Source organism: Gymnoscopelus braueri, assembly GCF_963280865.1.
Source record: "Gymnoscopelus braueri genome assembly, chromosome: 4".
NCBI lineage: Eukaryota > Metazoa > Chordata > Actinopteri > Myctophiformes > Myctophidae > Gymnoscopelus > Gymnoscopelus braueri.
This window is the reverse complement of record NC_137605.1, coordinates 38,103,615-38,116,083: the sequence shown is the minus strand read 5'-3', so window position 1 is coordinate 38,116,083 and position 12,469 is coordinate 38,103,615. Positions and strand designations below refer to the sequence as shown.

Below are 12,469 nucleotides of genomic sequence, written 5' to 3'. Positions count from 1 at the left end.
GTCGCGTTTCGAGCTTGTCGATCTGCTATTTTTGATGCTTTTGCATGACGCTGTATTATCAATTAGGGCATTAATTGACAAAAAAAAACACAAAAAGTTAAAAGGAATATTTCGTCGTGGTTACGAAATATTTTTTTTAACAACATGGCACTACTGTATAAGGGGGGTGAGCTGCCCAGAAGAGGGTCTGTCTGTCTGTCTGTGTGTCTGTCTGTCTGCAGCTAATCTTGCAAACCACTGGGACCGATGAGCGCCAAATGTCTTGCGCAGGCTGCCACGAAAGGGCCAAGGAAGAAAATCCCTGAATATTATTCACATATGTTTTACACCTTTTGAAATATTGAACTTTTCATTTTTATAATGGAAGTGGGATCGGGGGCTGAAAACCTGTATGGAGTCATACATCTTAGATAATGTCATAGATAGACTGACGTCATTAGACTGGCCCACATGAAGTCCCAAATGCACATTATTAAGACCCCTGTCTTATTTCTAAATAATTCAAAGCAATTTAACAAGAAAAATAATTTAGCCGTTTGTACACATAGAGATTAAAAAGGTTTACAGAGACTGCCTTGAAAGTAACAAATAATCAGGGGATTAAGGGGATTAAGGGGGAAAAAATATGATCAACAACAGAACGGAACTATTATAAACTTGAGGAGAACATGACCTACGGTTTGTGTAATGCTGTTTGGTGTACTGTCCCTTGAAGACCTTGCACGTGGAGTTGTCTCCCTTACACACCCCACAGGCATCAGGCACTGCACTGGAGCCTAACACACGGTCACACCCAACTCTCTGTGGAAGAGGAAGAATATTCAAAGAATTATTACAAGTGATACAGGGAAACTCATTTAACCCCATTAATCCATTAAGACCGGGAACGCGTCTGTGTCATTTTTTCTTTTCTTTGGGCTATTCAAAAATAGCAGATATACAAGCTCATAGTGTGGCACTCGTAGATCTGCTATTTTTGAAAAATCGTGAAAATGTGTGCAAGTCTTTGAATATATATATCTTTTATAGTGAACATTTGTAAAATATTTTGTTCCAGGGACCCTCAGAAGCAAGGACTTTTAGTTAAAAATGTTGTTTTAAATAATATATGCATTCAAAGATTTGCACAAAATGTTCAAGATTTTTTTTTTTTAAATAGCAGATCTACAAGCTCATAGCGCGGCACTCGGTGCCGCGCTATGAGCTTGTAGATCTGCTGTTTTTGAATAGCCAAGGTATAAAATAATGGTTATACAGTAGCTCAAATCTAAACATGACACAGATGCGTTCCCGGATTGCATGGGTTCAAACTGGGAAAGCATCTGTGCCATTTTAGATTTGAGCTATATATCTCTTAGGATTTAGAACAGTGGCTCTCACAAATAGCAGATCTACAAGCTCACTAGCGTGTCACTTCGTGCCATGCTAGCGCGCTTATACATGCTATTTTTGAACATTTTTAGAAAATTCTTGAAAGAGTAATAATTTTGATTTTTTTTTTAACACAAATCTTCTCTTCTGGGGGTCCCTGGCACAAAACATTTTCAGATGAGGGTCCGCGTCCACATATCATTTTGGGGGTCCTTGGCATGAAAAAGTTTGAGAAACACTTGATTTTAGAAGGCATTCGTAGAATCGGCCTCAGGTCTTAATGGGTTAAACTCAACGGCCACCAAACCGAGAAAAAAAATAAGCTTTCAAATCAATCCTCAACCTTAATTTTTTGACGTTAACCTGTCATCACCTCACATCCATATTTCATTACCTCACACAGGCCATCAATGCAGACGTTTGAGCTGTCCTGGGAGCACAGCGTGCCGTCTTTCACTTTGCTGGCCAGGGCGAAGAAGAAATCATAGCCTTCAGCAAAGCAGTACAGCTTACACAAGTCTTGATCTGGGAGGAGAGGAGAGAGAGACTAGATTAAATATCACACACTGATGAGCTTCCTGGGGACTGGGTGAGTTCTCCATCACAGCATCCAGTAGTGGAAAAAGTACTCCATTTTTTTTTACCTGAGTAAAAGTATGAATACGACATACTCTGTCTGGAATTAAACATTTACTTGAGTAAAAGTACAAAAGTATTGGTATCAAAATGTACTTAAAAGTACCAAAAGTATAAAGTACTCGTTATGCAGAATGTCCCATTTCACAAGTTTTCAAATGTATAACAATCTTTTGAAAATAGCAGATCTACAAGCTCACAATGCGTCGCTTCGCATCGCATTGTGAGCTTGTAGATCGGCTATTTTCAAATGGCAGAAATGTATATAGGACTGAAGTGATTAATGTATGTTTTGTTATAATAATCAAAATCTACAAAGTAACTAAGTAACTAAAGTTTTCAAATAATTGTAGTGGTAGTAAAAGTACAATATTTGCCTCTGAGATGTAGTGGAGTAGAAGTAAAAAGTACTGAAGATTGGAAATACTAAAGTAAAGTAAAAAGAAATACCTCAACATTTTACTTGAGTACTGTAGTCCTTAGTTACTTTACACCACTGACAGCATCTTTTCATGATATTATGAACAGATGGATTTAGTTATATACTTGTCCAGAGACAGGTCAAAGGTCATCCTCCTTACCGTCCACTCTAGTGTACGGCCTCCAGTTGTAGTACCATCCTCTGAACTGCTTGCTGTTGAACTCGGCACACTGCTGGGCTCTGTACTCTATGGCGTCGGAGGGACAGTCCTCCGTGTTACACAGCTTGTAGGACCTGGAGGAGCCGTCGCAGTATTTCCCTCCATACGCAGGTCTGAAAGACGAGGAAAAGGAAAGAAGGGCAAATAATCAGGATGTTGTATTACTGCTATACCGAGATTAGTGTGGAGTCTAAAAAAAGAAGTACAAATGAACCCATTGAGGCCGGAAACGCATCTTTGTCACTTTAGATTTCTTTGCTATTTGATTTTTTCCCCCAAAATAGAAGATCTACAAGCTCATACTGTATATACGAGCTTGTAGATCTACTATTTTTGAAAAGAGAAATCGGGAAAATGTGTGCAAATCTTTGAATATATATGTATACATTTTTAACTCAAATCTTTGAATATATATACATTTTTAACTCAAATCTTTGCTTCTGGGGGGTCCCTGGAACAAAATATTTTGAGATGGGGCGGGGGAGAAATACGTATCATTTTGGGGGTCCTTGACATGAAAAAAGTTTGAGAACCACTGATATTATAGCGACTTAAGTAGGAAGGGATCTCTCCCTCTCTCTCTCTGTCTCTCTCCACTCAGACGGTCTGCTGTAGAATCAGAGCGGTCTCATCAGAGTGTGGCAGAGCATATCGTTGTTTTGCAATTTACGAACGAGAATTGCGTTAAGCCACAGTGTCAAGCTGTGAAACCAAAACAAGGCAAAATGACATACAAAATATATATGGGTTGTCATATACTAATAATAATATATGTACATACTGTATCTGTTCTACAATAAAAAAAAAGCTGCGTGTTGATACCGCTGTCTAGATCACCCAACAAGCCTCAGCTGTTGCATTTTGCCATAATCTCCTTGTCTCGAGTTATTTTTCGGAATGTTAGGATGCTCGGACAAAACGAGAGACGTTAGAGCATCTGCTGTGTGCTCTGAGAGCTCCCACATTAACTTTATCTGAATGTCTCAAATGGGAATGCACTGAATGCTCTGAATTGTCAAATAACAAGAGAGACGCCTCCGAGCAACTTTAAGAATGCAGTTACATGTGTGGGGGGGTACAGTTTAGCCAGCTCAAGTGGCCTTGTGGTTAATAGACAGTGTCCATAGCCTGATACCGGGTGGTCAGGGTCTAATCCCCGAGGCCGAAGCATAGCAAAGACAATAAAAAATGGTACCCAGTGCCTTCTGCACTCAGAATGAAGGGTTGGCTTTGGGGGGTAAGTCCCTGCAACATACTGTACTAGCATCATGGGGGTCCAGGGGGTGTACTCAAGCTGCCTCATGCTATACAGAAACAGGAAATGGGCTCCTGACGTTATTGCCTGTTCCCAAGGCTACTTACTTACAGTTTGGGTAACACATGGAAAATAACGCAGATGACAATATAATCACCTAATACTATGGGAGATAAACACGAGATCTGCGAAAGCTGTATACTTAACTGAAACGCATAAAACTCAGAAATGTTTGTGTATCTAATAGCCGTGTGTGGAGAGGCCATTCCATTCACAGGTGCATATCCCCAGGCTATATGCTCCAACTAATCCTTGGCTCAGGACAATTACATCTTCTATAAGCCCTCCAATCACACCATCGCGGAGCGCTCTCTCTCTCTTTCTCGCCCCATCTCACTTACACACCCGCACTTATTTTCCTCTCATTATTTCCTCTCTCCGTTTTTCTTTCTGTGCCATCTCTTGTCTTTCCCCCCACTTAACCGTTTCATCCTCTTCGTGTCCCTCAGTCTTTTATATGTCCCTTTCTCCGCTTGCCAGCTTTCCTCCTCCCCCTCCTTCTCCCATATCTATTATTCCCTACTTTATCATTCCCGCTCTTGCTCTCTCTCTCTCTCTCTCTCTGACTTTCTCTCTCTGTCTGTCTCTGTCTAATTCATCCCAGCGCTTTGACAGGATCTTGGCACGGCGGGGCGGTTTGGTGATGAAGAGGTGGCCCCAGTGTTTGTGGCGGACCGGCTGAGTGACTGATTGAGTGCATACTGTAAAGGCAGTAAGCAAAGGAAGTGAGAGATCTGTGTCAGCGATCTTCACTATTTCACTAATGTGTCTTATACTATGCTGTCTTCCAGATGGGCCTTGGGTCTCGGAAAAAAAACGAGAGATAAGCATTTACATCTAAGTAATGTCAATTTTCAACAAAAACAAAAAGTCTCTACATGTGGTTTGTAGGGGTGTAACGATACATTTTAACAGCGATACGATACGTATCACGGTACGTGGTTGACGATACGATACATGGACGATATTGGTTCATTCATGGCGATACGAAACGATGCGATTCAATGATTTAAAATCGATACAGTAACTATTTACTGTATAAACTCTGGCAAAGACATGGACATTGTACTTGAACACATATGGACAAACCCGCACCTTGACATGAACACAGAGATTACACACATTTATCGATAAAACAAGTGTAGCTATATGTAATGGAAAAGTAATTAAACTCCTCTTTCTCTTTCTTCCTCTTAAAATTGCTAAATACAACACACAAGTACTTAGTATCGATAAAATCGATCATTTACATTGCAAAACAATTCGATACAATTATTTGCATAGATATTTTGATATAGCAGATCGTTGAAAATTAAAAACGATGCATCGTTGCAGTCACTGTATCGTTACACCTCTAGTGTTTTGTATGTGTACTGACGTGAATTTACCCTGTATGTCAAGTTTGCACATTGGTCAAATGATGTATTTCCATACATGCGCGTGCTTATGTAACGACCGGGATTCGAACCCGGGTCTCCCACGCGGAAAGCCAACATCTTAACCACTGAGCCAAAGGGAATTCCTTATCGCTCGGGGGAGATATTAGAGTTTCAGGCCATCAGGCTGAGGTAGTGAACCACTCTGTTACACTTACATTTGTGTGCGTGTACGTGTGTGTGTGTGTGTCTGCGTGTTTCTACCTGGGGCTGGTGCACTGCCTCTCTCTGTAGGTGATGCCACTCTCACAGCTCCTGGAGCAGGCTGACCAGGACGACCATTCTGACCACTGACCGTGCTGAGGCCTGGGCCCCTCGTCTCCTTGTTTGACACACTGGCCCCTACGACACCACTGCAAGAGACAGAGGGGCGGTGGGAGGGAGAGAGAGAGAGAGAGAGAAAGGGAGTCAGAGAGGACAAAGCAAAGTGTCAAGAGTGTCCGAAAAATACAGCTGAACTGTGTCGAAGCATTAATGGGTTAACTATATAGAGAGCTTTGGATACTATGAGGGTTTCTTAAACTTTATTGAGCTGTTATTTGCACGTGTAACAGATTTCAAATGTAATTACTGGGATGACCTGTCCCTCTATGAGTCTTTGTGACCCAAATCAGGCTCATAAACCTTCAAGTATCCATGAAGAAGCTGAATTGTGCCTTATTGTGCTGGGAAGCAATGTTTTTTTTATAGTTGCACCATTGTATGGCATTGTTTCTTTGTTTCTTGCATCCCTCCCCCCCCCCCCTCTCTCTTCTCTCTCTCTCTCTCTCTCTCCCTCGTTCGCTGAAAGCTGATTTGCTCTTCTCAATGTATTGAACTTGATGGTTTAATCCCCATATACTCCCTCGGCGGGACAATTAAACTAAATGCAAACAATGACACGCTCACTTAGGAATTCATGGCACTCCACCACAGGGGGGGAAGAGACAGTTTAGGGGAAATCAGCTGTTCTCTGGTTCTCAGTGAAAGCACCATGAGATCAGTCTGTGGGGTAAGAAGCATGAGTGTGTGGCTGTGTTTTTGTTTATCTTCCCTTGTGGACGTTTGTAATCATTGAAACCTGCTGAGTTATTGCGAAGATATTCGATACGTATGCCTCCTTGAACACACCCACCGCTGTCCTCTCTCCAACCGCCTCGCGTCTTTATGTCAAGAGCACAAAAACACAGGGCTGTCCTCCACTAAAACATTTCATAGGACTTTGTTGAGTAACCACTTAGTTGATTTCTATTAGTTGTAATCTATCGATTAGTCACCCCATAGAGACTTGAATTCAAGGATTTTTTTTTTTTTTGTCGCATTCCTAAGCCAATAATTTGATGACCGGTAGGAGACACAAAGAGTCTCCTTTGTATCTTCTACCGGAACCGCTGCCTACCGGTCCGCTGGTCATCAAATGATTGGCTTAGGAATGCGACAAAAACTAAAAAATATCCATCAATTCAAGTCTCCATGGGGTGACTAAACGATAGAAAATAAGTAATGTTTTGGGTGAAATATCCCTTTAAGGCCTGAGGCCGATTCTACAAAATGTCTTCTAAATCCTAACAGTTTTTTTGTGAAAAAAAAAGATGTTGCTATATCTATGGTCAGTGGTTCTCAAACCTTTTCATGTCAAGGACCCCCAAAATGATATGTATTTGGCCGTGGACCCCCATCTCAAAATATTTTGTTCCAGGGACCCCCAGAAGCAAAGATTTGAGTTACAAATGTTCGCTTAAAAAATAATATATTCAAAGGTTTGCACAAAATTTCACGATTTTTAAAAAATAGCTGATCTACAAGCTCACAGTACCACGGCACTCGGTGCCGCGCAATGAGCTTGTATATCTGCTATTTTTGAATAGCCAAAGTATAAAAGGTTAAAATTATTGTGATGCTATATTACCACATTTTGCTGGGGACCCCCTGGTACCCCCTCAAGGACCCCTGGACTTTGAGAACCACTGTTCTATATGACCCAGTTTACTCTGGCCTTGGGGAGGCTGTGTGAACACTGTCACAGTAGCATGAATGATTACATTCTGGGGATTTGGTTTGAGTTTCTGGTTCTTTTCTGGTACAATGTACAGTGAGCGAAAATGTCATTTAAACATCCTTCTATAAACAGCTAATTAAGTCTCCAATTGACTATTCTTTCGATAATAGCGTCTATGAGCTGGGTTCTGCGGGCATGTTTTCATTTGAACCGCAAGTCTGTGGTGAGAACTCTTAAAGGTTCTATGACATTCATTTTCACTTTTTTTATGTTTTTATGTTTTTTTGGGGGTTTTATGACCTCAATTACACCCAAAAAATCTGAACTTTGAACATTCAGTGGATTTTCTGTGTTCTGGGGTTTTCTGAATAATTAGGCTGAAAAGTAATCTGAGCTTGGCCCTTCGGCAGTGAGGTCACAGCCGATTAATCCCGCCCACTCTCCTCCACGCCCCTCCCCTCCCCTATCCTTTCCTTTGGGGGGGGGGGCGGAGCAGAGGCGATGATTGACAGGCAAAATCCCTCACCAGCGACACTCGCAGGCAAAGATTTATTTTTTCATTGCAGTTGAAAAGGCTTTAGAAATGTGAGAGAAAAACACCTGCCATGGATCAATGGAGTGGATTTTTTTGTTAAAACTTTCTATACACGTTTGAAGGACCATGACAAAGACTTTTAATGTGTGGTAAAACTGAACGTCATGAAACCTTTAAAAGTGTGGTTTGTTTGGTGAGATGTTACCATGGAGCATTTGTGTGTTGCCAAACAGAGGTAAAGGTAAAACACACACTTCTCGGGTGATAAACAAGAAAAAAAAAGACACAGTGATAATTTATAGCAGCTTGCAAGCTAAACTAATCGCAATAATCTCATTTTGGGGGATTTAGGGCAAAAAGTACTGTTTAATGTGCATTCTAATAAGAATTTGTTTTACAGTATCTGGCTTGACTGACTGCTGCTGCTGCAGACAGTAGACTAAAATCTAGCTATTTCCTTTATTGCCCCCGCAAATGCCCCGAAACCTATCATAGGTTTAAAAAGTTTTTATCTAACCCTAAGCAGACAAAAACAATTAAAACTGTAACCTTTCTCCGCCCCTTTATCGCGGCCCGTTTATAGAGCAGCTTTGCTAAAGCAAGCTGCTAAAAACAGGCTGTGTTAGACAAACAGTATTTGTGGGTAAACCCTAAGATCTAATTGGTGCCACTGAAATGTAACAAAACCCCTTTCAGTAATAATGAGATCATTTTAGCAGAAATCCTCCCTCATTATGATGAACAGGCGCTGTGAGGCGTTGTGAGCTTGTAGATCGGCTATTTTCGGAGTGTCGTGTAGAGGGGGGAAAAGAGCAGACCAAGTACAGAGCCAACGGTCAAGTTGACTAAATATTGAGGGTTTAAAAGGTTAACTATCTACGAAATCTATGAAAAAAGTGTAATCTGCAACATAATTTTATGCAATATTTAGTGGGGGTCCCTGCTTCATCTCTCTGTCAGCTAGGGGGTCCTTGGCCTGAAAATGTTGAAGACCCATGCACTACACACACACACACACACACGCGCGCAGGCACACACACGCATGCACTCACGCGCACACACACACAGACGTAGTAACTCACCATGTCAGGCCCACAGGCAGAGCCCTCAGCAGCTGGCATGAATTTGGTCTCACACTTCCTCCCAACACGGTGACACCACAGAGCTTTGCAGATGTCCTTAAGGCACAAACACAAACGCACGTACACACAAACACACACACGCACACACACACACACACACACACACACACACACACACACCCACCCACCCACCCACCCACCCACCCACACACCCACACACACACACACACACACACACACACACACACACACACACACAGTTATTAATAATGCATACAAACTTATGTCTAGAAAATGTAGATCTAAAAGGAAGACCACAGTTTTTATTAAAGTATCAAATTATCCGGTTGAAACTGGCAAGTAAAGGGTGTTTAAACACCCTTCTCAACTCTCTACACAGTGGAATGTGGGTTAACATTTTATGGCCAAACCAACAGAAACAGCCTTAAGTTTGTTTGATTGATATGAAACTTAATCAGTTTTATGGCGGTAGATAAACACATTTGAAAATAGGCCTAAAAAAAAGTCACTGATTTATATGAAATATGTTGTTATAAGAAGGAAACTTAACCTCAAAAGACTTCAAAGTTAGAAAGAGGAAGTCAACTTGCTAGCAAAGACATGGCGATAGTCTGTACTCTGCACTATTGTAGGTCTCGGTAATGAGTGGACCTTTCAGCAGGTTATATGACACTATTATTATGTTCAAAACATGCTTTCTGGCACCAAATTACAGTAGCTGGATTGTCAGAAGAATACTCCTTACAACAGCTGTACACAAAGAAAGCCAGCGATGGGAAAACTGAATTGTCAAAAATAATCTTCTGGGCAAGCTATAAAAAAGTCAGGGATGGGAACTCTGTGAAAGACAACTTGTGTGATTAATGATCGTTTGGCCAATCTGCAGTCTTCTTTTGTGTTCGTGTTTGTGTTTCCAAAATGTTCAACTCTTTAGGAGTTCAGCCAAACAAAAATATATAGAAGAAAAAGAAAAGCAATGCCAATATGTCTGCCAATGGTTTGGCTGGGTCCCATTCAGGGTCACAAAGAAAAACTATCTGGGAGATGAAACGGTCCCTGTAGATGACTGTAAATAAACTGTTTAAAATCAACATGGTTGACATTGTTTGTAACTTTTTCCCCCCAAACTATGTTTTTGTATACCTATATTTGCATACATCGATCTCACACAGAGTAAGCAGGCAAACAGATACATGTACACAAATATAATAGTAAATCAAGGCAAATATGTTATACTCTCCTCCGAGCATGAAATGCATGAGTGCACAAGTTCAACAGCAGACTTGATCAGCCATGGCTGACTTTCAGTGGTGGAAAGCAACTGAGTACATGTACTCAAGTGCAATTTTGAGGTACTTTTACTTTACTGGAGCATTTCCAATTCTCAGTACTTTTACTTCTACTCCACCACATCTCAGAGGCAAATATTGTAGTTTTACTCCACTACAATTACTCTAAAACTTTAGTTACTAGTTACTTTGTAGATTTAGATTATTATCACAAAACATGCATTAACCACTTCAGCCCTATATATTTTTTCCAGCCTTGTAGATCAGCTGTTTTCAAATGATGTTTATACATTTTGAACTTGTGAAATGCGACATTCTGCACAATGAGTACTTTTACTTTTGGTACTTTAAGTATATTTTTGTGCCAATACTTTTGTACTTTTACTAAAGTCAATTTTGATTACCGGAGTATTTCTACACTGCAGTATTGATACTTTTACTGTGAGTACTTTTTCCCCCACTGCTGACTTTCTTTCTTTCTCAGTGGTATATTGCACATTCACATGGGAGGAGGATTGGGGGAACTTCCCCTGCTCTCACACACTGTGTCTGGGTTGCTTGAGAAACATGGCCCGCTACTTTTTTTTTTTTTTTAACATGTCCACATTGTTACTATATGAATGACTATATCAGATTCTGACAACTCAGTGCAGATGCAGACAGGCACCCCTGCCCCTTGTGCTCGCTTGCCAAAAGCCATCATGGATCCCATCCCAAGGCCTATTTGTGCAGCTGTTTTGCTAAGTCAGGGCTTTTCCAATAGTAAAAAGGACGGAGAGAGAGAGAGAGAGAGCACACGGCAGGGAGAGGGGGAGAGAGAGAGAGAGAGAGAGAGAAACTGTTGTGTTTTTTTTTCACCAGGGTAACCCAGCTCCACCCATATACCCCATTGAGAGTATCATTTGGCCTCCTCCTCCAAAGTCCGTTCCCTTATCTTGAAAGTGCCTGCCAGAAGGTTTTCGTGAAATATAAATTCATAACACAATAAATTGGACCTCGAGGGCCGAATAACACATCGAGGCCGGGAACGCATCTGATCTGTGTGTCATTTTAACATCTCTTTGGGGCTATTAAAAAATAGCAGATATACAAGCTCAAAAGTGCCGCGCTATGAGCTTGTAGATCTGCTATTTTTTTTTTATCGTGATTTATTTTGCAAATCTTTGAATATATATTTTTTAAAGCTAAAGAGTTAAAATATTTTTTGGGTTCCAGGGACCTCCAGAAGCAAAGATTTGAGTTACAAATGTTCGCTTTAAAAAAATATATATGCAAACATTTTCCACGATTTTTCGCTATGAGCTTGTAGATCTGCTTGTAGATCTGCTATTTTTGAATAGCCCCAAAGAAATGTTAAAAGGACACAGATGCGTTCCCGCCGGTCTCAATGGGATAATAAATGCTGTAATAAGTAACAAGTGTCTGGAGAGGGATGAAGTTATGTGGACCACTTTGGTGTTTGGGGGTCCGGTGCACCTTGCTGACCATGAAGCGTAAGAGAGGAGGTGCAACATTACACAATCCCCAGTGTTCATCAGAGTGTAAGAACGGACCAAATGGCAGCGGCAAACGGCCCATAGCTGAATAGGTAGAGAGAGGCCTTCTGGGAATAAGGAGGAGGTCACCAGTTTCGACCCTTGGCTCAACTAGTCTATGTCGAAGCAATCTGGGAACCCATCGTCAAATAAAAAGGAAAAACTGCGCCCCCAGCGTTTTTCACTTTTGCATTTGACTCTGGGGGGGGGGGGGTGATTTGCCTTCAGCCCTCTACTTCCGGTGGTGCGCCTATGTTTTCATTCCCACTAACAATATTTCTCCACGGAACACTAACACCATTTCTCCCAGAGAACGTGGATCGTTTTGGTTATAAGCCCACTTGTTTCTATGATGAAAGAACAAGTTAAAATGTTAGTAACTTTCCGTGGTTTTGTCGGCTCCGAGGACGCTATTGAGTTATAACGTTAAATGAGTTTCGGTTTGTTTCCAGTGGGAAGCGAGCGCACAGATGTAAATCCCGCCCACTACATTTGATTGGGTAAAGCGCGGCCTGCTTCCTGATCTGAAGGCACGCCCACTTGTAAGCTAACGCGCACAACGTTCTGAACGGGGCTACCAACAGATTCAGCAGCGCAACTCTGAATCTGTTCTTGAGAGATTAATGTCGA

General features: G+C 41.4%; 1 protein-coding gene across 1 annotated transcript in view; it reads right to left on the bottom strand.

Moving 5' to 3' along the window:
• The window catches only part of adamts16 (ADAM metallopeptidase with thrombospondin type 1 motif, 16), a gene marked incomplete at its 5' end in the record, with an annotated part of 92,384 nt that overhangs the window by 32,111 nt on the left and 47,804 nt on the right, over window positions 1–12,469 (bottom strand). The window contains 5 exons of the mRNA XM_080425910.1: window positions 678–801; window positions 1,766–1,896; window positions 2,589–2,761; window positions 5,604–5,752; window positions 8,995–9,090. Of these exons, the coding sequence (XP_080282036.1) occupies window positions 678–801; window positions 1,766–1,896; window positions 2,589–2,761; window positions 5,604–5,752; window positions 8,995–9,090 (673 nt within the window). The remainder of the gene's footprint in view (window positions 1–677; window positions 802–1,765; window positions 1,897–2,588; window positions 2,762–5,603; window positions 5,753–8,994; window positions 9,091–12,469) is intronic.